Raw genomic sequence first — 23,066 nt, forward strand, 5'->3', positions numbered from 1 at the left:
CAGAGAAAGGGGTCATTTTTGCCCGAGTCCACCCCCACAGGGAAGATGAGACAAAGGACATTAACTTCATGGCTCTACCTTTTTGTAAATTTGTGGATGTTCCCAGCCAGGGATTCTCTATATTTTTTTACATCAATTGAATCAGCGAGCTCTCCAAAACAGGTCCTGCAATTAGCATACAGCCACCTTTTAGGTGGCCACCTGGGAGAGGAAAAGACCAGAGATAATATATTAGCACAGTTATCGACAGGTCCAATTATATTGCCAATCCTGCCCTAAGTGCCAACTAAATAAATCTGCAGAGGTGTGGGCAATACCTCTTATACCAATGCCCATTATAAAGACCCCTTTTGAGAGGGTGGCCATGGACCTAGTGAAGCCTCTAGAGAGATGTGCAAGGGAGAATAAGTACATCTTGGTCATTCTTGATTATGCTACCAGATATTCAAAGGTCATAGCTTTACAGAACATAAAGACCAAGATGGTGGCAATTGCTCTAATGGAAGTTTTTTCCTGACTTGGACTGCCCAAGGAAATCGTAACTGATCAGCGGACCCCATTTGTTTCCAAGGTAATGAAATAACTTTGCACCTTGTTCAAGGTAAAAAAAAACAACTCTACATACCTCGGTTTATCATCCACAGACCAATGGCCTGTTTGAGTGTTTCAATAAAATGCTCAAATAAATGTTAAGAAAATTTATGGCCAAAGATATCAAGAATTGGGACTCACTGCTACGCTACATGCTATTCACAATGTAGGAAGTACCCCAAAGCTCGATGGGATTGTCCTCTTTTGAGTTACTGGATGGAAGGAGACTGAGGGTAATCCTGGACACAGAGTGAGAGAGTTGAGAAAAGGAGCCGAACCCCAGGCTGAATCTAGTTGACTAAGGTGTCTAGGTGTGGGAATGACTGAGAAAGGCTGGACAAGCTGCCCACCTGTGCCTGGAGAAGGCTCAGTCTATCCAAGCCTGAGGATACACTCACCCCATGGTACAAAGAGTGTTCCAGCCAGGGGACGACATGCTTGTCCTCCTCCCATCTTTGGAAAGCAAGTTATTAGCCCGCTGGCAAGGCCCATACAAAATCTTAGAGAAACAAGGGGTCCATGATTTACAAAATAGCCCAGCCAGATAAATGAAAGAAAAACATTCAAATTTATCATGTAATTCTTCTGAAGAAATGGGTTGCTCTGGTGCGTGGACTGGTACAAGAAGACGAGTCTACCCAGAAGTCTCCCCTGAAGTGGACCAATCCCAGATTCCTTTCAGAGAGCAACTCTCCACTGCACAGACAGCAGACAAATCAGCTAGTGAAGCAAAACAAGGATATTTTCTCGAAACTACCAGGTCAAATCCACCTCGTGCAGCATGGCATCATCACACTTCGGGAGCTGTCATTTGGTAACAGCCATATCAGATTTCCAAGGCCAGGCACCATATCATGGAGTCCAAAGTAAATGAAATGCTTCGACTGAGTTAGAGAGGACTCTTAATAGTGACTGGTCCTCACCCATCGTACTGGTGCCAAAGCCAGATGAAAGCATTAGGTTTCACATTAACTTTACAAACTGTCTTCGAGTTCTTGAAGCTCGATGCTTAGCCGATACCCCAAGTGGACGAACTGATTAAGCATATGGGATTGGACCAGTTTCTCTCTACCCTGGGCCTTACAAAAGGATACTGGCAGGTTCCTCTCATGCCAACGGCAAAGGAAAAAATTGTGTTCTCTATACCACGTGGACTCCCAGTTCATCTTCCTCCATTTTGGACTCCATGGAGCACCCACAACTTCCAGCACCTGGTTGACTGCCTGCTGTGCCCACATCAAGGTTATTCCGACACATACTTGGAAGACATTGTGGTGTACAGCCAGGACTGGAAGACACATCTAAGCCAACTCTAGGCCATAGTAACAAGTTGTGAGGAAAGCAGGACTGACAGACAATCCCAAGAAGTGCTTGCTAGGAGGCCAAGAAGTCCAGTATCTCAGCTACAATTTTGGGAAAGGGAAGATCCACCCGCAGACCCAGAAGATTGAGGCGATCATTTGGGTGCCAGTCCTGCAAACAAAAGCTAAAGTGAGAGCTTTCCTAGGCCTCACGGAGTATTACAGAAAATTTATATCCAATTACTCAGAGAATCACTCACACGGCTGTTAAAGAAAGTTCCAGAGAATGTCCAATGGTCTGCCAAAGCAGAGAAGGCCTTCTAGGCATTATGCTCCGAACTGGTCCTGATAAGTCTGGGCTTCATCGAACCCTTTACGGTGCAAATCGATGCCTCAGAAATAGGCTTGGGAGCAGTCTTAGCCCAAGCACACTCCATGGCATACATTAGCCAGAAGCCAATGCCACAAGAGAGGTTTACTCAACAACTGAGAAGGAGGCCTTGGCAATCAAGTAAGCATTAGGGATCTTTCAATAATACCTGACAGAGCAGAACATCACGCTCGTAACAGGATTATCAACTGCTCCTATGGATAAATAGAAACAATGAGTCCAATGCAAGGGTGATGAGGTGGTTCCTGGCCCGCAACCCTTTATTTACAAGGTCAGAGATTGGGCAGGAAAGGAAAACCCCAATACGGATTTCCTATCTAGAGAGGTGTCCCTAGTACAGGCAGGCACTCACCCTGGTAAGGCTGAGCTGAGGGGAAAGATATGTGAGGAAGTGTACAGGAAACTCCCTCAGAACACATTAAAGGACCAGCCACAGCTATCTGGCCCCATTCTCCTTGAGCTAACCCAGCAAGGGATTCTGGGCCCAGGAAGGCTCCCTTCAGCACAGGATAAGGCAGGGCCCAGGAGGCCCCAACCAGAAGGCAGGCACACTTATGTTTGATGATTTCAAATTGTCGTTTAAGGACTGCAGAGGAAAGCAACCTTTTGCTCTGTATATTTTGGTTCTGTAAATAAACTTTGTATGTGAGAACCAGCTGGAGTCTGCATCCCTCTGTCCTCTTGGCCGTTTCCCAAGATAAGGCTGCTCCAAGTTACCACGGTGATGTTTATAAGGGAGTATTTCTTCACAGAAAAGGTAGTGGATGCATTGGAACAGAGTAGGAACATCTCTCAGACTCCCAAATGCCTAGACCTGTCCTATCTCTGAACCAACAAACAAAAGGACCGTGGGACACTTGACAATGGTCATGAACAAAGAAGAATTGCATACAGTCAAGCACAGCGCCAGCTTGTCTAATCTTTAAGTCTTCTACAAACAACCCAGCCTATTAGACTGCATCCATATCAATAAGATGCTTCATTAGCCATATGGTAATCATCCATCTGACCAGAAGCAAAAAATAAATTATTATATGAACTGCAGAGCTGGCTTTTGGGGTGAGCAAACTATGCACTTGCACAGGGTGCCATACAGTAGGAGGGGCAAACCCACCTCCCGATGTAACCATACAGTTGCCACTGCCCTCCTCCCCCCCATAGGGTCAAAAGACAACTACTGCAACCCCCTTTCTCCACAGGTCAAAAATCTGTGGCTGCTGCTACCCCACCTCTCCCCCTCACCCAAAAATACAGCTACTTCCGCAACCTCCTTCCTCATTGGGCTGAAGAACAGCTGCTGCTCCCCATTCCATTGGTGCCCACCAGCAGAAGATCAGAGCTTGAGCTTAATGCTTCTAAATGCCTCCTTCTGCTGCCAGCACTTATGCCCCCCCAACAGTTCAATTTAAAGATCAGCTGTTTGAACCATGGGAGACAAAAGCACCAGTAACAGAAGAGGAGATTAGAAGAACCAGACTCCAGCACTGCTCTGTCGCCTTAGGGCAGACCGGGCCAGGACAAACCAGATCAGGGGGAGGGGCTTAGAGAAAGATTAGGCTGGGATGGGGCAGGGAAGAGTGAGAGGGGACTACGGGGGCCAAGGAGGAAGAGAAGAGAGGGAGTAGTGAGAAAAAAAAAAAAAAGAGTTGCTGGGGCTAGGGTGGGGAGAGAAAGGGCTAAGGGAGAGGAAGAGAAATAGAAAGGGGATTGCTGGGGAAGAGAAGAGGGCTACTAGATCAATTGCTGGAGAAAGACAGATGGGAAGGGTAGCTGGTGATAGAGAGGGGGCAGTTGAGAGGAATAAAGTTGGGGCTGCTGGTGTTCATGGGTAAAGAGTGAGATGCCAGAGCTGCCACCAACAGGTAGGTGTGTAATGGGGGGGATGCAAGACTGCAAGAAAGCAGAGTTGCTTACCTATAACAGGTGTTCTGAGGACAGCAGGATGTTAGTCCTCACACATGGGTGACATCATCAGGTGGAGCCCCGGTCCAGAACATTGATCTCAAAGATTCTAGAACTTTCAAAAAAATGCCCTACTGAGCATGTGCAGCTGTAATTATAAACCTGCCCCTAGACAGAGTCCCTCAGTCCATGATATAGCTCATACAAGGAGAAACCAACTTCCAGGGGAGGCGGGTGGGTTCCGTGAAGACTAACATCCTGCTATCCTCTGGGAACACCTGTTTCAGGTAACCAACTCTGCTTTCTCTGAAAACAAGCAGAATGGTAGTCCTCACACATGGATGATTCCAAAGCTATAGGCTGCCTGAGCAGTCCAAAGTGTGAAACCACAGTGCTGAAAGCACCACCTCTCTCCCTTTTGCCTGTGAGGCAACCGACACACTAAAGGGTCTAGGTGGGAAAAATAGTTGGGTTCTACAAAACGAAAACCATAGAACAGACAGACAAATTCCCAGTCCGTAGCAGAGGTGTCTAAACCAGAGGAGTGATGCGAGTGTCAGCAAGAAACGGTCTGCATCTTGGAAAACATTACAAGCAAGGATTCAGATCAGTAAACCCTGACAATAGTAGTAGGTCTAGAACCTCCTGAATATAGGAACAAATCTAGAGACGTAAACAAGAAAAAGACTCTTGGATGAAGACTGCATAATTTCCTTCGGTGTTACAAGACAACCAAAAATGCAACAAGGGCCCGAGAGTTCTCCAGAAAGAAACTAAGGCCCACTGGTATCTTAAGAATAGAATGCATCTGCAGAAGTGCACCTATGTTTGGCTGATAGGCACAAAGGGCAGAAAAACTCAAGTAACGCTTGGAAGAATAATCAGCAACAAAACCATACAGTAGAGGGCAACTGGAAGAATATAGCCCTCCGCAGTAAAAGCACATTAACTAATACTCATACGATGGTATCCCATCCTATGGATGGCGGCACACCTATGAACCCATTTGCCGTATTTGTGGGTAGAATCCCACAGCACAGGAAGGACCGAGCACCACCTGTTAGGGTGGCAGCGTGCTGCTGAAAAGCAATCACAGAGTGTGTGATGGTGCCTTCCTCACCAGTTGCAGAACAGATGAAGAGGCTGATACCTTGACATGACGATGGCAGAACCCAGGGAGAATGCCACCTGCCAGAGCTGAGGCACTTAGAGTAGATGCCTTGCCATACTGGACCATGCATGCTGTGCTCCACCGTCACACTAACTCCCAATGGAGTGAATAAGAATAGTGTGCCAACAGCTCCCCAGTACCACTGGGACTCTGATTATGGGGTGGTTGTGGGTGGCGTTCTATGGTGGTACCCCCAGTACCTGAAAATGCTCAAAGAAGCTGGACACAGCCCCTGAAATTGTGTCAGGAATGGCTCATCGCCATTTCCTTCATGGAACAGCAGAAGCGACGTCCATGGTGACCGATGGTGCCCCCTGGTGCTCTGCAGTCCTGTCCAGCAGCATCTGACCATGTCCACTGTGGCGACTGTGCCCATAGGGCCCACAGCGCTCTTGTGCTCACTGACAATGGATCGCATCAATGGCATCAAAATGATGCTGCACTCAGGGCTTCAACGGCTCTTGACCATGTCTTGATCAGTTCGACAGTAATTGGTGCCATCCCCGGCAACACAGGCATCCGCAGACCAACAGCCCGCACTGATAGAGACCCCAGTGCCTGAAGGCATTGATGGATTAGTAGTACCGAGGATCCCAGGGACACCTGCAGGCAGAGGTTCTGCAGTCCCAACATGCCTCATCAGTGCCCAAAGGAATCGATGACTGCTGGCACTATTAAAGGTTCCCCTCGGCTCACCTATACATCCACAATGGCCTCCAGAGCATCAAAGGCATTGAAGGCCTCAATAGCATTGAGGGGAACCATGGCAATCGATGGCAGTCCTGGTACCCCCACACTAGAGGTTAATGCCAGAACTCCACCACATCAAGGCCCAAGCTGCTCGATGACTCCGATGCAGAGTCCACAGATGCATACAGCGCAGAAGGCCTTTATGGCATCGAGAGCAGACATGCACCTCGATGTCATCAAGGGTGACCATGGCACTCAATAGCAGCCCTGACATTGAGGTGTCAGATCATTGGTAAAAGGGCACCCGGTACAGGGCATGGCACCAAAGGTGCAGCAGCCTATCCAGGTTCTTGCTCACCCTCTCTCACAAGGAAACTGCACTGCCATCACAGGCAAGCAGGAGGGGAGGCTACTTCATCCAGGGCTCCTGCCCATGGAGCCTAGTTCCTTTGAATGTGAGAGAATGAGCTCTCCCCCCCACAGGAATGGTGTGGTCCTCGATCTCTTCCCTGTCTGAACCTCCATCAATGCCAATCGATTGGTGAAACGACATGGAACTCCTGCTGGGTAGAACTCGGGCAAGTCCCCAGGCTCAGCGGCCTACTCTGATCACCCATGGACTGCATTCTGTCAGTCCTGCCAGCACTTGACAAATGTACAAAAAACAGACAGAGCAAGGAGAAGACACAGATAACAAACTGCAGGTGCAGTATTTATTTAATAAGGGATAGAATTAGACTCTGCTAGACTGTACAGCAACTAAGGCCCACCATGTGGCTGGCAGACAGTGGGGAAAAAAAAGAAGGTAAAGCTACCATAAGATAAGGGGAAGAAAACCCAGCTGCAGCTCTAGAAAAAAAATCACTTACAAAAACTGTGAGGAGAGAGCAAAGCTGAATACCACGACACACACAGCTACCACGACCACAAGGCTTCGTGGGGGGGGGGAGAGATACTGAAGGACTCTGCCTAGGGGGCAGGGTGATAACTATAACTGCACATGCCCAGTAGGGCATGTTTGAAAGTTTTAGAATCTTTGAGATCAAAATTCTGGGTAAGGCTCCATCTGATGATGTCACCCACATGTGAGGACTACTAGGGGTGTGCATTCGTTCCCTACGAATTGGCAATCCGCAACATATAGGGCCATATTCATTGTATTCGTGGGGAAGCGAAACGTATCACGATTCCCCACGAATACAACGAATCTTCGCCAAATTATTCGGCCGTCTAAAGAAGCCAATTTAAACAAACCCCCCCCCCCCCTCTCCTGAACCCCCCAAGACTTACCAAAACTCCCTGGTGGTCCTGTGGAGGGTCCGGGGGCCATCATCTGCACTCACACCCTCGGCTGCCGGCATTCAAAATGGCGCCGATAGCCTTTGACCTACTATGTCACAGGGGCTACCGGTGCCATTGGTCAGCCCCTGTCACATGGCCATTGGCGCCATGTGACAGGGGCTGACCAATGGCACCGGTAGCCCCTGTGACATAGTAAGGGCAAAGGCTATCGGAGCCATTTTGATTACTGGCAGCCGATAGCCGATGGCGCCGGCCATCCATTGCTCCTACCATGTGACAGGGGCTGACCAATGGCACTGGTAGCCCCTGTGACATAGTAGGTCAAAGACTATCAGCGCCATTTTGAATGCCAGCAGCCGAGGGTGTGAGTGCAGGAGATGGCTCCCGGACCCCCAGGGAGTTTTGGTAAGTCTTGGGGGGGTCAGGAGGGTGGGGGGTTGTAGTTCATTTAATTTTAGCCGGCAAACGAATAAGAATTAACGTATAAACGTATCGGGGGCCCCCCTTGCCGAATGCAACGTATCTGCCCCCCGACGAATACAAATCCCGAATGCAACGTATGGCGTCCCTCTGCACATCCCTAAGGACTACCATCCTGCTTGTCCTCGGAGAATGAAGGCTCACCTATGGCATCTAATATCCTCACACAAGCCCTGGAGAAATATAAGGGAAGAAATTAATTAGGCAGGGAGAAAAAACAGGAAATGGAAAGGCTTCCCTGGGAAAGAGATAGGACAAGAGGAAAAACAAGAAAAAAAATATATAAGAGAGCAGGACTAATGCAATTAGAAAAATAAAAAATGTCCACAATACAAAAGAATGAAAAAAATAAGCATTCTATTCCAATCACTAAACTGGAAAAGTCAGCTTTCGTAATATGCATCTCTGATATCTTTGTGTTTTATGCAATGTAAGAGGAAATATTTTTTTTTCTCCAGTGTTGCTTCGCAAGCAGAATCTGGTTTCTTGGGATTTCTATTTGTACGTTTCTGTTTCTATTTCTAGTCTGTGGTAACATATTCTGTGGTGTGACTCAGGTGAGGAATTCTGCTAGTGTGAAGGGTCTGTAAAGGGATATGTAGCAGTTCATGCTATTGTGTTTTCCATCAACAGGTGCATTAGTACTCATGGGGGAATTCTGTACACAAAAATTTAAAATTCTGCGCAAAAAATTTAAAATCCTGCAAAATTCTGCATACTTTATATTGGTCAAAATAACTATATGCATGACAGTTTTTAAGTAATTAATATAAAATGTAATACAGAAATGTTATTACTTAAAGATGCAGAGTTTTAAATATTTTGAGCAGAATTTCCCTAGAAGTTCACTGTAAGAGTGTTTCTTCCACCCTCTCCCCATACTCCCCTGGACAGTCTCCTTTCACTTTGCCCTCTCAGGCCCCAACTCCTCCACCTGCCACTATCTCTCTCCTCCCCCTCAGGCTAAATCCCTTCCACTCCCTCTCTACTTCCAGAGTTTGACCACTCTCTCAGTACTGCCCTCACACAGGATCCTTCTGTCCCTCTCACTCACACACACCTCCACACAGGCTCCCTCTCTTTCACACATACACTCTCACACAGGCTAACTATGTCTCTCTCTCACACATACACACACCTGCACACTGGCTCCCTCTCTCTCACCCCCACACACACAGGCTCCCTCTCTCTCACATCCCTTCACACAAGGCTCTCTTTCTTACAAATACACACACACCCTCACAGAGACTCCCTCTCTCACAAACAAGCACCCTCACATATACACAATCCCACTTTCACACACACCAGGTCCCAATCTCTCATACACATACACACTCCTTCACAATCTCCTCACAAAGACTCCCTCTCGCTGGCACCCACACCCACGTACCCTCACACATGCTCTCTCTCTTACCCTCCAGGCTCACAGTCTTACCCACACACACAGACTCACTCTCACCGGGGCCTGCTCCATCTTCGCTATGAACGGGACAGCTTCTCCTCACTGCGAAGAAGGAACAGGCCCTGGTGTGCCGCAAGCGGAAGCCGTTCTGCTCGCAGTAAAGACAAAGCAGGAACCGGCATGCCACGAGCGAGACGGCCTCCGCTCACTGCTCGCCGAGGCCTGCAAATTCTGCACAGAATCTGCACAGGAGGGGATTTCTGTATTCCTCAGTAGCACAGAATTCCCCCAAGACTAATTAGTGTTCTATGGCCTGGTGTAATATTTGCAGTGCTACCTTTTCATAGTTAGGGGTGTTGTTTGAATCATGGGAATCTGATCCATTATGGTATGGAGAATTTGCTATTCTAGATTTCAAGTGTCTTTTTGCAAGATTTTGTTTTATTTCACAAAGTATCCTGCACTGGAGGGAATTTGCATTACTTTTTACTGGAGGTGCATTGTTTTTTTTCCTGAATGAGTTGTAAAGGGACACCTACTACTTCTGCTCATCCTGTATAGATCCCAGAATTCACTGGTGGTGCCCAATCTTCCAGGGGTATGGGTGGGGGTTTGATGGCATCAACAGTGCCTATGGATAGGGAAAAAAAAAAACCCCTATAATTTGTCATGGGGTGTGCAGGATCAGCTACTAGGGAGCTTGCTGGGTGGGGGAACAAGGAGAGATCCCTGAACAGGCTTCAGGTGGCAGTGCAACTGAAGTCAGTAGTTTTTCCAGGTTGGGAGGAGGCAGTCACCAATTTCAGTTTTCACACCGGGTACTAGTTAGCCTAAAACTGGCCCTGGTGATTTGGACCAATCACACTGCTTATCCTGAAGCCCTCAAAACAGCTTTATTGAAAGTGAGAAAGACAAATTGAGGCCTAAAAAAAAAAAAAAAAAAAAAAGGTGAGAACAAAAATACATTAGGACTAATGGACATCAGTAGATTCCCTCCAGACCCTAATCGCTACTTTTCAGCCTTGTTCTGCTGATCTCTCTCTCTCTCTATAAAAGACAGAAACCTGACCTTGTGCTGGTTGCAATAAAGGTCCAGGATTTTTGCTGTTTGCAGCTAAGAAGGAGCTTAACCAGATTCTAATACTTCCGAGACTAACTGCATTTGTAAGGGGGCAGTTATTTAATCTCATTAATGCCGAGGATAGTTAAGCTGTCTTATCCTTTGTAAAGAGCAAGTTTAAAGTTAATTTGACATGCTAGTGTCATGAAGATATATTTCTCTTATGTGAGACGATCACTAAGTGTGTAATGTTTCAATAGACATCCTGATAGCTATTGCGCTTACCCTCCTAGACATAATAAAAATCCATTCAGCCTTCACAAACAGGAGGACTTTTAGTCTGACAAACCTGGGCATATTCTGAAGCTCTGAATATATGTAGAATTCTACCTACCACAGCCTCCCAGTAGGGGTGGTGGACGCTAAAGACTGGTATCGGAATTCAAGAAGGCTTGGGAGGGAAGAGAATCCTTAGCAGCCAGGGAAAGTCAGAGATCAAACAGAATGTGCAGTAATGCAATAGGAAAGGGAAAAGTGGGAAAACCGTATAGACCTGATAAGTCTATCAGCTGCAGTTCTATGTATTAAAGAAAAGACATCATCATCATCAATCTATTCTGGCAATAATTATGCAGATTAAGCAAAACAGTATCATAATTATAGAATGAAGCTAAAAATTTCTTGCGCTTTCAAGACCTTATGTATCAGTAATATACAAGCTATCAAGAGTAAGCCTGGGGCATGCTCAGTGCTGTGCACTGGCATCCAGAAGATCCCCAATTCAATTCTCAGGGATCTTCTGCTTCTCAGCTTGGCTGGGGATGCAGTATTCGCAGCCCCGAGGGTGGGGGGGGGGGAGGAAATCCTGATCACTGAAGAAGGGTGACACCCGGTGGCTAGATTCAGGGCCCGTGGCCACAGGGTTCCGAAAGGAGTGTTGCTAAGATGGCAAAAACTACATAACTTGGGTTGGGGATACAAAATCCATGAAAAAGAACCAAGTAGATGAGAAAATACAGTAGGTTAATGGTGCCAGGATCCCAGCCCTGATTCCAATCAAGCCAGAGGCCCAAAGGAGGAAGAGAGAACTGCCAGATCAAAAAAATAAAAATAAATAAATTCATAAAAAAAAATGGGAAAAATTTGGGGAAGGGGATTTTTTTTTTTTTTTTTTTTTAAAGTACTGAAGCACTGAAGATGATATTCAGTACAATTCCATGGAACTGGCTGCATTTTACTTTAAAAACAAAACAAAGTTGGATGCCTAGTAACAGTTCAAAAGGAACCAAATCTGCTCTTCTCAGAACCTGAGGAGGTAGGATGTATATTAACAATACCGCTGATCTCCAAAACATTTTCTATATTAGAGAGGCTATGCATGAAATCTCTACAATGGAAAATATACTTGGTTCCAATGTACATTTTACCTATGTGATACAAACAACATAATTACTGCCCAAGGGAAGGTAGTAATCATTTAAGTGTCAAATTAATTATCTGAATTTAAAAAAAGAAAACGAAAGAAGAAGTGGGCTAGTACTGCAGCATTTTGGAGAAGTAAACTGTTGAACTCCTGAAGAACACCCAGTGATGAAATCCCTGTCCAGGACACACAGCTTTAACAGCAATCGTGGAAAAAAAAACCTTTAGATACTACTTTTAGTCCTAGAGCCAACTGCCTTATGTCACAGGTGGGAAGCACATAAGATTTGTCATACTAGGTCAGACCAAAGGTCCATCAAGCCATTTCCTGTTTCTAACAATAGCCAATCCAGGTCAAGTCACAACTTTCCCCAAGTCAACCTTAATAATGACTTATGGACTTTTCCTCCAGGAACTTATCTAAACCCTTTTTTAAACCCAGCTACATTAACAGCTTTCACCACATCCTCTAGAAATGAATTCCAGAGTTTAATTATGCACTGAGTAAAAAAATATTTTCTCCTATTTGTCTTAAATGTATCACTTAACAGTCATTGAATGTCCCCTAGTTTTTGTACTTTTTGAAAGAGTAAACAATCGATTTGTTTACCGCTTCCACACCACTCATTTTATAGACCTCTATCATATTTTCCATCAGCCACCTCTATTCCAAGCTGAAGGGCCCTATCTTCTTTAGCCTTTCCTCATAGGAGTATCCTATCATCCCCTTTATCATTTTGGTGGCCCTTCTCTGTACCTTTTATAATTCTGCTGTATCTTTTTTTGAGATGCTGTGATCAGAATTGCACACCATGGAGAGATACAGAGGCATTGGGATATTCTCCATTCCATTCCTAGTTCATAGCTTTCTCTTCCATTTCGGATCACTTGCAGAGATCCACTTCACCCCTGAATCACCTCAGCCTAGTCCACCGAGAGTTTCAGCAGAGGGGTTCGAGGATACAGGGCATTGTCAGGATTAAGCCTGCTGTCAACTGGAAGAACACCAGATTAGTTCGATTCAAGTGTGTGTGAATCCAAAAAAGACTGCCGAGAAATAATAACTAATCAGGAAGAGCACGAATAGGAAGATACTAAATCGATCCCCCCCCCCGGTTCCTAAGCGAAAGAAAAAGCCGGAGGGAACCTGTATAATAAACAAGGCGTGGAAGGGGGTGGATCGTGGCGCTCCTTGACCGCGCGGGTACTTCCCGGTTACACCGGGAGCTCACAAGGGCAGATGTTCCAAAGGTCTACAGAGATTCTGCTTACCCCATCCTGGCCCAAAAGCTGCTGAGCAGCCTCCCAGGTGAGGCGGCGGAGCTCAGACTGCAGCGCTCGGCTGGGTTCTTCGCTTTCATTATTTCCCCGTCCACGGCGTTCGGGGCAGGGAAGTCAGCGATCGATCGATCGTTCGCACCGCTCCACCCCCCTCCCCACGCTTTCCCTTTTTTGGGCTGCCTGGTTTTTTTTTATTTTTTTTTAACGCATAAAGGTAGCGAGGACGATTGGCTCCGGGGAGCCCGCCCGCACATTTCCCGTAGATGGAGCACTACTGACAACTGCCGGCTTTCCCTCCCTCCCCCCCCAGCGGCCAGGTTACCGGCAGCCCTGGGCGAGATGGTCCTTCTCCTTTCCGCTCACGGATTCGGTAACCTGAAAGTTTGCCACCCTAACCTCTTTCCGTTAAAATAATAATAAAAACAAACAAAAAAAAAAAAACCATCACAACCCATGCAAATAATGCCCGATCGTTTGCCGTTTACCTCTTCCCCATCGTTGCGGTCGGCGCTGCTCACATGCGCCATGGCTCTCTCCGGCGGAGCCGGCACCTGTGGGAGTGGGAGGGACCTGGGCTTGGCGCTCCGAGTCGGGCCGGCTACGAGCGCCTCCGTTCTCCGCGGACCTGGCGGGCTAGCGAGCTCCTCTGCGCCCGCCTTTCATTGCCCGATTCCGGGCTGTCAGCTGTGTGCCCTCCCCTCCAGGGGCCGGCCCGGGGCGGGCCTCTCTCTCTCCGCCCTGCGCGGCATGCGGCCCCCTACAGGGCACAGGGGGAGAGAAAAGACCTGCGTGGGGACGGCACCTGTTGCTACTGCTGATTGCGATCATTTTCAAGGCGGCTACTAGATCAGGGGTGGCCCAACCTTTCATGCATCAAGAGCCAAGAAACTAGAATACTCAGTACCAAAGAGCCTCACATTTTAAAGAGACAGCAAGAGAGGGGAAAAGGCCGGATCCCTTGAACAGGGCGGCTGGTTTCAATGAGGATCCCCCTTTTCCCCCCTTCAACGCCACCGGAATCTATCACTACTCCCACCCTGTCCCAACTAGCGTCTCTCAGTTCCCTCAACCTCTTCTGACAAGTCTCTCTGTCCTCCTCCCTGTTTCACCAGCCTCTCACTCAACCCCTCACCCTGTTCCCACCAGTCTCTCTCCCTCTTTTGTATCCTCAACCAGTCTCTCAATTCTCCCACCCTTTCTCTCTTTCCACTCTGCCCCCACCAGTCTGTCTCTCAATCCTTTCATCCTTTTCCCCATCTCTCAGCAGCCCCAGGAAAACATCCTCCACACCAGACAAGAATAATGACAGAGGCTCAGTGGTCATAATAGAATACATTTCACCCCCAATCCTAGTGCTACCTTGCATGCACACACCTCCAATCATCAATATCCCCCCACTCCCTCTTTTTTCCCTGTCTCCTTTCCTCCCATACACACTCTCCTCCCCTACCCTCTACCCAGCACCACTATCCTCATGCCCTCCCCCCCCCCCCCCCCCACACACTTTCTCTAGTGTCCTGCCTGCACCTCCCTCTGTTCCTGACTCCAATGCCCTTTTTTTCCTTGTCCTCAGTACCCTCTCTGGTTCTCTCTAATTCATACTCCACTATACTATCACCCTTCTTTTGGTTCTCACACACACTCTCTTCCCCATCACTTGTGTGTGTGTGTGTGTGTGTGTGTATCTCTCTTCTCCGAGGACAAGCAGGATGGTAGACCTCACACATGGGTGACATCATTGGATGGAGCCCGGCCCGGAACTTTGATCTCAAAGATTCTAAACCTTTCAAACATGCCCTACTGAGCATGGGCAGCTTTAGTTATCATCCTGCCCCCTAGGCAGAGTCCCTCAGTATCTTTTTTTCCATGAAGCTGAATACTGTGGGTGTCACAATATTCAGCTTTGCTTTCTTCTCACAGTTTTTGTAAAGTGTTTTTTGGGTTTTTTTTTCTAGAACTGCAGCTGTTTTTCTTTTCCTTTACCCTATGGTAGTTTTATTTTCTATTTTCTTTTCCCTGTTTTTCTCTATCTGCCAACCGCATGGCAGGCCTTAGTCCCTGTGCAGCCTGGCAGAGTCTAATTCTATCCCTTATTAAATATTGCATCTGCAGTTTAGTTTCTGTGTCCTCTCCTTGTTCTGTCTGTTTTTGTACCTCTGACAGGTACTGGCAGGACTGCCAAAATGCAATCCGTGGGTGATCCAAGTAGGCCGCTGAGCCTAGGGACTCGCCTGGGTATTACCTGGGCAAGAGTTCATGTTGTTTCACCAATCGATAGGCATCAATGGAGTTTCAGACAGTGAAGAGATCAAGGACCACACCTTTCCTCCCCACATTCAAAGGAACTAGTCTCCACGGGCAAGAGCCCTAGATGAAGTAGCCTCTGTTGCGGGAGCACTAGGGAGCGATCCCGCTTCCAGGGAGAGTGGTGTGCCCCTGGACCACAAAGCGACTACAGAGAGGAGCTCCTTGGAAGTGCCGAGGCAGGTGAGACATATCCCAGCACAGGCGAACAGACAGAAGACCAAGGATTCGGACCTCCGCCGAACCTGACACCAACCTGAAGAAGCGACGGCTTCAGACCCAGCACAGAAGACGAATCAGAAGGTCAACCGAAGTTGAAGAGAGGACGGTCCACTAGGAGGTAGATCCGGACCCAGGATATCCGAAAGGAAGGCTACCCTGATGAGGGAGCCAAAGAGTCTGAAGGCTTCCTTGACGAAGGAGCCAAAAGTGTCTGAATGCTTGACAGCGAAGATCTGAAGACGAGGACGTTAAAAGGATTCTGAAGACGAAGATGACTTGGCACAAAGACATCTGGAATGTCAGGACATCTGAACTTCAATCCCCAGGACACTCAGTCAAGAGCATCGCGGAGGTGTCGAGTGAACTGGAGGACAAGACATCTGAGACATCTGGACTTCGGACCCCCAGGTCACCCAACCAAGAGCATCAAGGAGGCTCCGAGAGGCAGAACAATAGGATGACAGACTTCAGGAAGGTCAGGACATCGGAAGATGAGGACTTCAGGAAGATCTGAAGGTGAAGACATCAGGCAGGTCGGATGACGAAGACATTTGACGACAAGGACTTAGGATCCGGCGAGAGACCAAACATGGAACTAGGATGCAGACGAAGGATCAGGATCCACAGAGGAAGAAATTCCCACGAAGAACAGAGTACCTTGAAGAAGTTTCAGGAAGCTCTGCAACCAAGAAACCCTCAGCTCTCACTTATCTGCAGAACTCAAGCACCTGGACTTCTCGGATGTGAACTCAGCCACAGCCTCCTGGTCTAAAATCACCAAAAAAGTGGCCGATAATACCTGTCCGATAACCACTAAAGTCACTCAAGGAAATAAAGACAACAAAAAACCATGGTATACACCAGAACTAAAATCCACAAAGCGTGAACTCAGAAAGAGAGAACATCTATGGCGCAAAAACCCATCTACTGCAAACCTCTTGGCTTTCAAATCCATGATGCACCAATACAGGATCTCCATTCTCCATACCAAAAGAGAATTTTATTCACAAAAAATCCACCACTTCCTCTTTGACCCTAAGGCTCTTTTTTCCTTGGTATCTACCCTCACCAAACCACCCGCGACGGCTATCCCAGATGATAAAGCTGCGGAACTAGCTACTTACTTCAAGAACAAGATCTCTAACCTCTTGCCCCCTACTAAAGAAAACAAAGATCCTATTCCTTCATTTCCCCTGGCTGCTACGTCACAACAAACCACAACCCTGGAGGACTTTGAGCCTACCTCCTCTTTAGAGATCGAGAATGTGCTTAAGAAAATCAAACCAGCTGCTCATCCCCTGGATGCTATCCCAACCAACCTCCTCATCACTTGCTCTAAAACCATCTCCAAGCCTATCGCCCAAATTATCAATAGCTCCCTAACACAGGGGCTAGTTCCTGACCCCCTCAAACTCGCCATCCTAAAACCGCTCCTGAAAAAACCTAATCTCTCTCCAGATAACCCGGCCAATTTTCGCCCTATAGCAAACCTCCCTCTCATCGCTAAAATCTAGTAAAGAATAGTAAATAAACAATTGTCAGAATTCTTGAAGAACAACAACAACATACTCGCTTCATCTCAATTCGGATTCCTCCAAACCCGAAGCACAGAATCTCTCCTAATCTCACTAACAGACACCATCCTCCTGAACCTTGAAAAAAAACAACCCTGTCTACTCATCCTTCTTGACCTTACAGCAGCATTTGACACGGTCAATCATAATATTCTAATAGATCGCCTATCTGATAGTGGCATCAAAGGTGTCGCCCTCAATTGGTTCAAATCTTTCCTCCAGAACAGGCATTACAAGGTCAAGATTAACAGGGAAGAGTCTCACCCAGTCAGCTGCACCTTGGGAGTTCCACAAGGTTCATCTTTATCTCCTACTTTATTCAACATATATTTGCTCCCACTCTGTCAGCTCCTCATCAATCTAAATCTAATCCATTATTTATACGCCAACGACGTTCAGATTTTGATTCCAATTATGGATACACTTCACAAAACCCTGGACTTTTGGAACTCCTGCCTACAAGCCATCAATAATCTGCTGACAAGCCTAAACTTGATTCTCAATCACAACAAGACAGAGTACCTACTCATCACCCAAGATGGGAATCTTCCATTATCCAATTCAAGCCTCGCTTCTCAATTAATTCTATCCCCCCAAGTCAGAAATCTGGGAGTCATCTTGGATAACCAAATGAACTGTAGATCTTTCATCAACAATACAGTAAAGGACTGCTTTTTCAAACTACAAGTCTTGAAAAGGTTGAGACCCCTCCTCCACTTCCAAGATTTCCGATCAGTTTTACAGGCAATCATTTTTGCTAAAATTGACTACTGTAATTCACTACTACTTGGCCTTCCCGCGAGCACAATAAAACCTTTACAGATGTTACAAAATGCTACAGCAAGGATTCTAACCAAAACTAACAAAAGAAACCATATAACACCAATTCTGAAGAACCTACACTGGCTCCCAATCAAATTTAGAATTTTGTTCAAAGCTCTATCATCAATACATAAAGCGACTCATAACATCACCCCCCTCGACCTCAGGTTCCCACTTCAACCTTGCATCTCCTCCAGACCGGTTAGACAAGCATACAGAGACAATCTACAGGCCCCACCGATCAAAACATCATTAAGCAAAAGAGCTTTCTCCACAGCCGGACCTAAGCTTTGGAACTCTCTTCCTCCAGACCTCAAGCTAATACAATGCCCATCCACCTTTAAAAAAAGACTCAAGACCTGGTTGTTCAACCAAGCCTTCTCCTAACTCAAAATCCTACTAGATTTCACACCAGTGATCTTAGTCTTTGATAACTCCTTAAGAGAATCACTCGCCCTTTATACCTGATGTAGTTAAATCGTGATACCTTCTACCCTACTATTAACTTGCTGATCTTTACTCCTTCTAACATTAGGCTTCACTGGTCTCCTTACCTATCTGATTTTGCTGTTAAACCCAGTTCGTTATATCCAAGTTCAATCATCCTGTTTATTGTAAGATACTCTCATGTCATGGTTATTGTTGTAATGTAAACCGACTTGATTGGTAACTCTGTTACCCGAATATCGGTATATAAAAATGCTAAATAAATAAATAAATAAATAATGTTGAGCTCTCCATGGCTCCTATAGACCATGTCTGCTCCTGTCGATGCCTCCTGGTCCTCCTTGCAATTAGTCATGGCTCAGCGTCCATGTCCGGCAGGTTGGTGCTCTTCTATGGGGTCCCTCCTTCACCAGTTGCACCCGCAGTATGGCTCCCTATGGAGGAAGGGAAAAGAGATCCAAGTGCAGACTGCTTTTCCTACAGTGTACCATGTCTTCACCAGCCTATGCACCTTATCAAATAGACAAAAGATCCACGCATGACAGCTATACAAATTTTCCTTTATGCAACAGCCTACTCTATGGCCCCCATTTCCTCACCAAGCAAATAACCATAAACAACAGCCCCTGAGACCCCACACTCCTTCTGGCTGGTACAGTTAACCCTGGGTACTCTTACCAGATTCCAGTTAATCCAAACATCTCGAGCCCTCCATGGCTCTCCTTTCGGCCAGGTCCACTCCTGAGACTCCGTGCTCTCTGTACCCTGCTCAGGCTCCGATACCTCGTCCAGTTACTGGGTGCTCATTTGTACTGGCTGGGATCATTTGTGGCTCTCCGATCCCACCGTTCCCACCATTTGTAGCAAAGGCAGGATCCTTCAGGCCTGCAAGTCTAGTGGGTTTAGGGTTGTAACTGTCCTATGCTTTGGTGCCAGCTAACCTGAAACCAGGCAAAATGTATCCTAGATTTTAATTTAATTCTTCTAAGTGCCTGCTTTCAAGGGGCTAGGCAGAATGCCTGGTGATATCACTGATCACTCTTTCTTCCCAGTGGGATTCACTGCAACATTCCCATACTTCTACTCAATCTTGTGCTGATCCTATGGTTTTGCACCAGGGATTACTGTGTAGGGACTAAGACACAGACTGGTGCATTACAACAGTCAGGCAATTATGAATTGTTACAGATGTTTACCAAGTGGCCTAATATACTGGACCCCATTTTGGAATTTATGATTCAATTTCATCGACACACTATTCCCGGTTTATATATTCTATTACACAAAGACAAGATCAGCCTCAGCACTTCAGTTTACAGAAAAATTACAGCTAAGAACACTTTGCTGCACTATACGAGTTTCCATCCACAAACACTGAAGGAAATTATTCGTATTGGCCAATTTTTACGATATCGTAGAAATTTAACAACAGCAGAATTTAAGTCGCAATGCAGAGGTTTATTGATCATGGCTACAAAAAATTGTGGGCAAAACATGTAGATCTATATCGCCCCATCTGATGTGGGTTAGCTAGTCTGATAGTCAGTTACAAACTCCTTGCAGATGATACCCAGTTTTACTTCCAATTGCCTCCAAACTTTCTCACTGTCTAGCGATCATCAATAATGCTTTAATTTTAAATGTAAAGACAGAAATTATTCTGTTGTCTCGTTTCCCCATTGCTGATACGCCATTTGTTATTTTCTTTGATAGGTTTCAAATCCATGTTTCTCACCAATCTGTAATTTGGGCATATTGTTTGACTCCTCCTTATTACTGCATCCTCACATTCAGGCCGATATGGTGGAGCGCACTGTTAGCCCGCGTTTGGCCATGTGTTTTCAACGCGCTATTTTTACCCCTTATACAGTAGGCCGCCGGCTCCGTCCTTGGGCCACCCCTGGTGCCTCCGGCTCAGCTACAGATTCTGGTACCTCCGGTTCAGCTACAGACACTGGTGCTCCACATCGGGCCTCTCCGCGTGGCCCACGGAGAGACGCCGCTACTCAGCGCTGCGCCCATCCCTAGGCGCGCGCGCATCACTATGCCTTAAGTAGGGCCCGCGGTGGGAACCCAGCCACAGCCCCGGATGATGATGTCAGCGGAGCTCCGGTATATAAGCCTGGGCTCCGCTCCCTAGCTTTGCCTTTGCAACAGGTCTCCTTGCTGGTCGAGTACTCGTTGCCTCCTGAGAGTTTCTCCTTGTTCCTGGTTCCTGATCCTTACTGACCCTGGTTTCCTCGTTCCTGTGTTGCTGTTCCTGTTCCTACCCTCAGATTGCCTTCTCGGATCTTGACCTCTGCTTTGCCTGACCACGCCATTGATGCTGTTGTGTCCCGCGGCTGCAGATGGCCGCGGCCATGCCCCCTACCTCGCCCGCGGCAGCGGGTCACCACCAGCAGCATCAAGGAAGCCAAGAGAGTCAGGGCCATCTCGCCCTTGAGCCAGCGCGGGCCTCCGTGGTGGCTGTCGGCAGGGGAAGCACCTTGCTCTCCCCTCGCTGCGTTGGGATGCCTTCCTCCACGGCCCGGATCCAAGATGGCCGCCATAGGTACGAGGCCGCGTTCCTTCAATGGATTTAAAGGGACCTGATCCCTTTAACTATCCACAGCTGTTCCTTATGAGCCAGAGCAGAGGAAGTATAAAAGGAGGCTTCCTCTGCTCATTCCTTGACTTGGCAACTTTTGGGTTAGTCAGGTCTGCTTGCTTCGGTGAGTTCTTCTACTTCGGATCCTTGTTCCTGCCTTGTCTTGGTGTTCCTGCTTCCTGACTTCGGATCGGCTAGCGGTGATTCCTGGTGTTTGACTTCAGATTGGCTAGCGGTGATTCCTGGTGTTTCACTTCGGATTGGCAAGCGGTGATTCTCTGGTGTGTGACTTCGAACTGGCAAGTGGTGATCCCTCGGTGTGTGACCCCAGACTGGTAAGCGACGACCATCTGGCACTTGACCTTGGACTTCTTCTGGACCATCGTCTCCAAGGGCCCACCTAAGTCCCATTAGCCCGGGTCCCTATGGGCTCCTCCCGGGGGGACCGCGGGCTTCCAGGGGTGAAGCTCAAGTCAGCCCTTGCACCGAACGCACTGCTTCTTGACCTCTCAAAGGTCCACCTAAGTCCCAGCGGTCCGGGTCCCTACGGGCTCCTTCTGGGGGGACTGCGGGCTTCCAGTGGCGAAGACACAGCTCCTTCCTCGACGTCACGACTCTTCGTCTGCCTCCACAGTCGCCTCTGTCTCCAGTGCCGAGTGTCAGCTGGTCACGTCTTCTGTTCCTGCCTCGCCACCCGACAGGAGAACCTGACAGGAGAACCTACGGATCCTCCTCCTAAGGTATTCCATCCTCCCGTCGGCCCAAGGGTTCACAAGCCTGAGCATAACAGACGCTCTGCAACCCAGACCTCTGCTTTGCCTGACCACGCCGTTGACTCTCTCCAAGCCCGGACCTCTGCTTTGCCTGACCATGCCGTTGATGCTCTCCAAGCCCAGACCTCTGCTTTGCCTGACCACGCAGTTGACTCTTTCCAAACCCAACCTCTGCTTTGCTGACCACGCCGTTGACTCTCTCCAAGCCCGGACCTCTGCTTTGCCTGACTACTCCATTGCCTCTCTCCAGACCCAGACCTCTGCAGTATCTGATTTCTCCATTGCCTCTCTCCAGACCCGGACCTCTGCATTGCCTGACTACTCCGTTGCCTCTCTCCAGACCCAGACCTCTGCATTGCCTGACTATGCTCTTGCCTCTCTGTCCAGACCTCAGCCTGCTTGCCACTGCTTCCAGCTTGCTGCCAGCCCTGACTCCAACTTGCCCTACAATGCCTCTTCAGTCTATGCCCTGGACTTGGCCTATTCAGGCTTTGGCCTGTTCTTGCTTGGGCGCCCCCTGTCTGACTTTGGTGCTATTGGCGCCCGGGTCTCCGGGACTCCGCCTCGTCCAGTACAGACAACTCCTCTCCTCTGTTACTGCCTCTGGGCTGACCTCGATCCTTCCATCGACGACGACAGCCGAAGGCCCACGTAAGTCCAGCTGGCCCCGGCACCCAAAGGCTCAAGCCACGGGGAACGAGGGCTGTTATAAGTGAAGCTCCAGTGGCCTCTAGCTTCAGTCCACTCCGCCTGCTGATGGTGGGGACCCGTAGGTTCTCACCTACGGGTTGCGTCAACTCCACCTCGGCCCATGGGTCCATCTCCGGCGCAACAATCAGATGGCAGCTTCTTCAGGTAGACTACTGGTTATAGGGCCTACAATGTATTTACATCACATTATCTAATGTATGTGTTTAACTATGTGCTGTTTGTTTTTAGATCTATTTTAAAATGTTATTGTTTCAGGGGGTGAAGTTTTGTAGTTGTGCGGTTTATGAAATACGTTGTTTGTATATTTTACGTTACCCACGCAGAACTCCAGATGGAGCGGGATGTAAGCTGCTATTAACCATCAAAAAAATTTCTGACTCAAATCCCAAGATTATAAAACCAGATGGAGCTTCAAGGGGAGAAGCCAAGATTTAACCTTCTTTCAAAAGTTAGATAGTTCAACTCCAGCTTAGCATCCAGAGAGAGTTTATTCTGCTACCATAAAAGCGATTACTCTAAGCCTGCTTTTCCTCATAACTTTAAAAGCAGGTAGCACTAAAAGGGCTCCTCATTAGAGCACAAATCCTGTTGAGAAATGTGCCGAGTCAATTTATTTGTCAAGTTGGAACCTGC

General features: G+C 47.6%; 1 protein-coding gene across 1 annotated transcript in view; it reads right to left on the reverse strand.

Moving 5' to 3' along the window:
- The window catches only part of TTC39B (tetratricopeptide repeat domain 39B), a 284,247-nt gene extending 270,537 nt beyond the window's left edge, over positions 1 to 13,710 (reverse strand). Inside the window, exon 1 of the mRNA XM_029605819.1 lies at positions 13,479 to 13,710. Within this exon, the coding sequence (XP_029461679.1) occupies positions 13,479 to 13,520 (42 nt within the window). The 5' untranslated portion in view covers positions 13,521 to 13,710. The remainder of the gene's footprint in view (positions 1 to 13,478) is intronic.
- Between the last annotated feature and the right edge of the window lie 9,356 nt (positions 13,711 to 23,066).

The sequence above is a fragment of the Rhinatrema bivittatum genome, chromosome 1 (assembly GCF_901001135.1).
Source record: "Rhinatrema bivittatum chromosome 1, aRhiBiv1.1, whole genome shotgun sequence".
NCBI lineage: Eukaryota > Metazoa > Chordata > Amphibia > Gymnophiona > Rhinatrematidae > Rhinatrema > Rhinatrema bivittatum.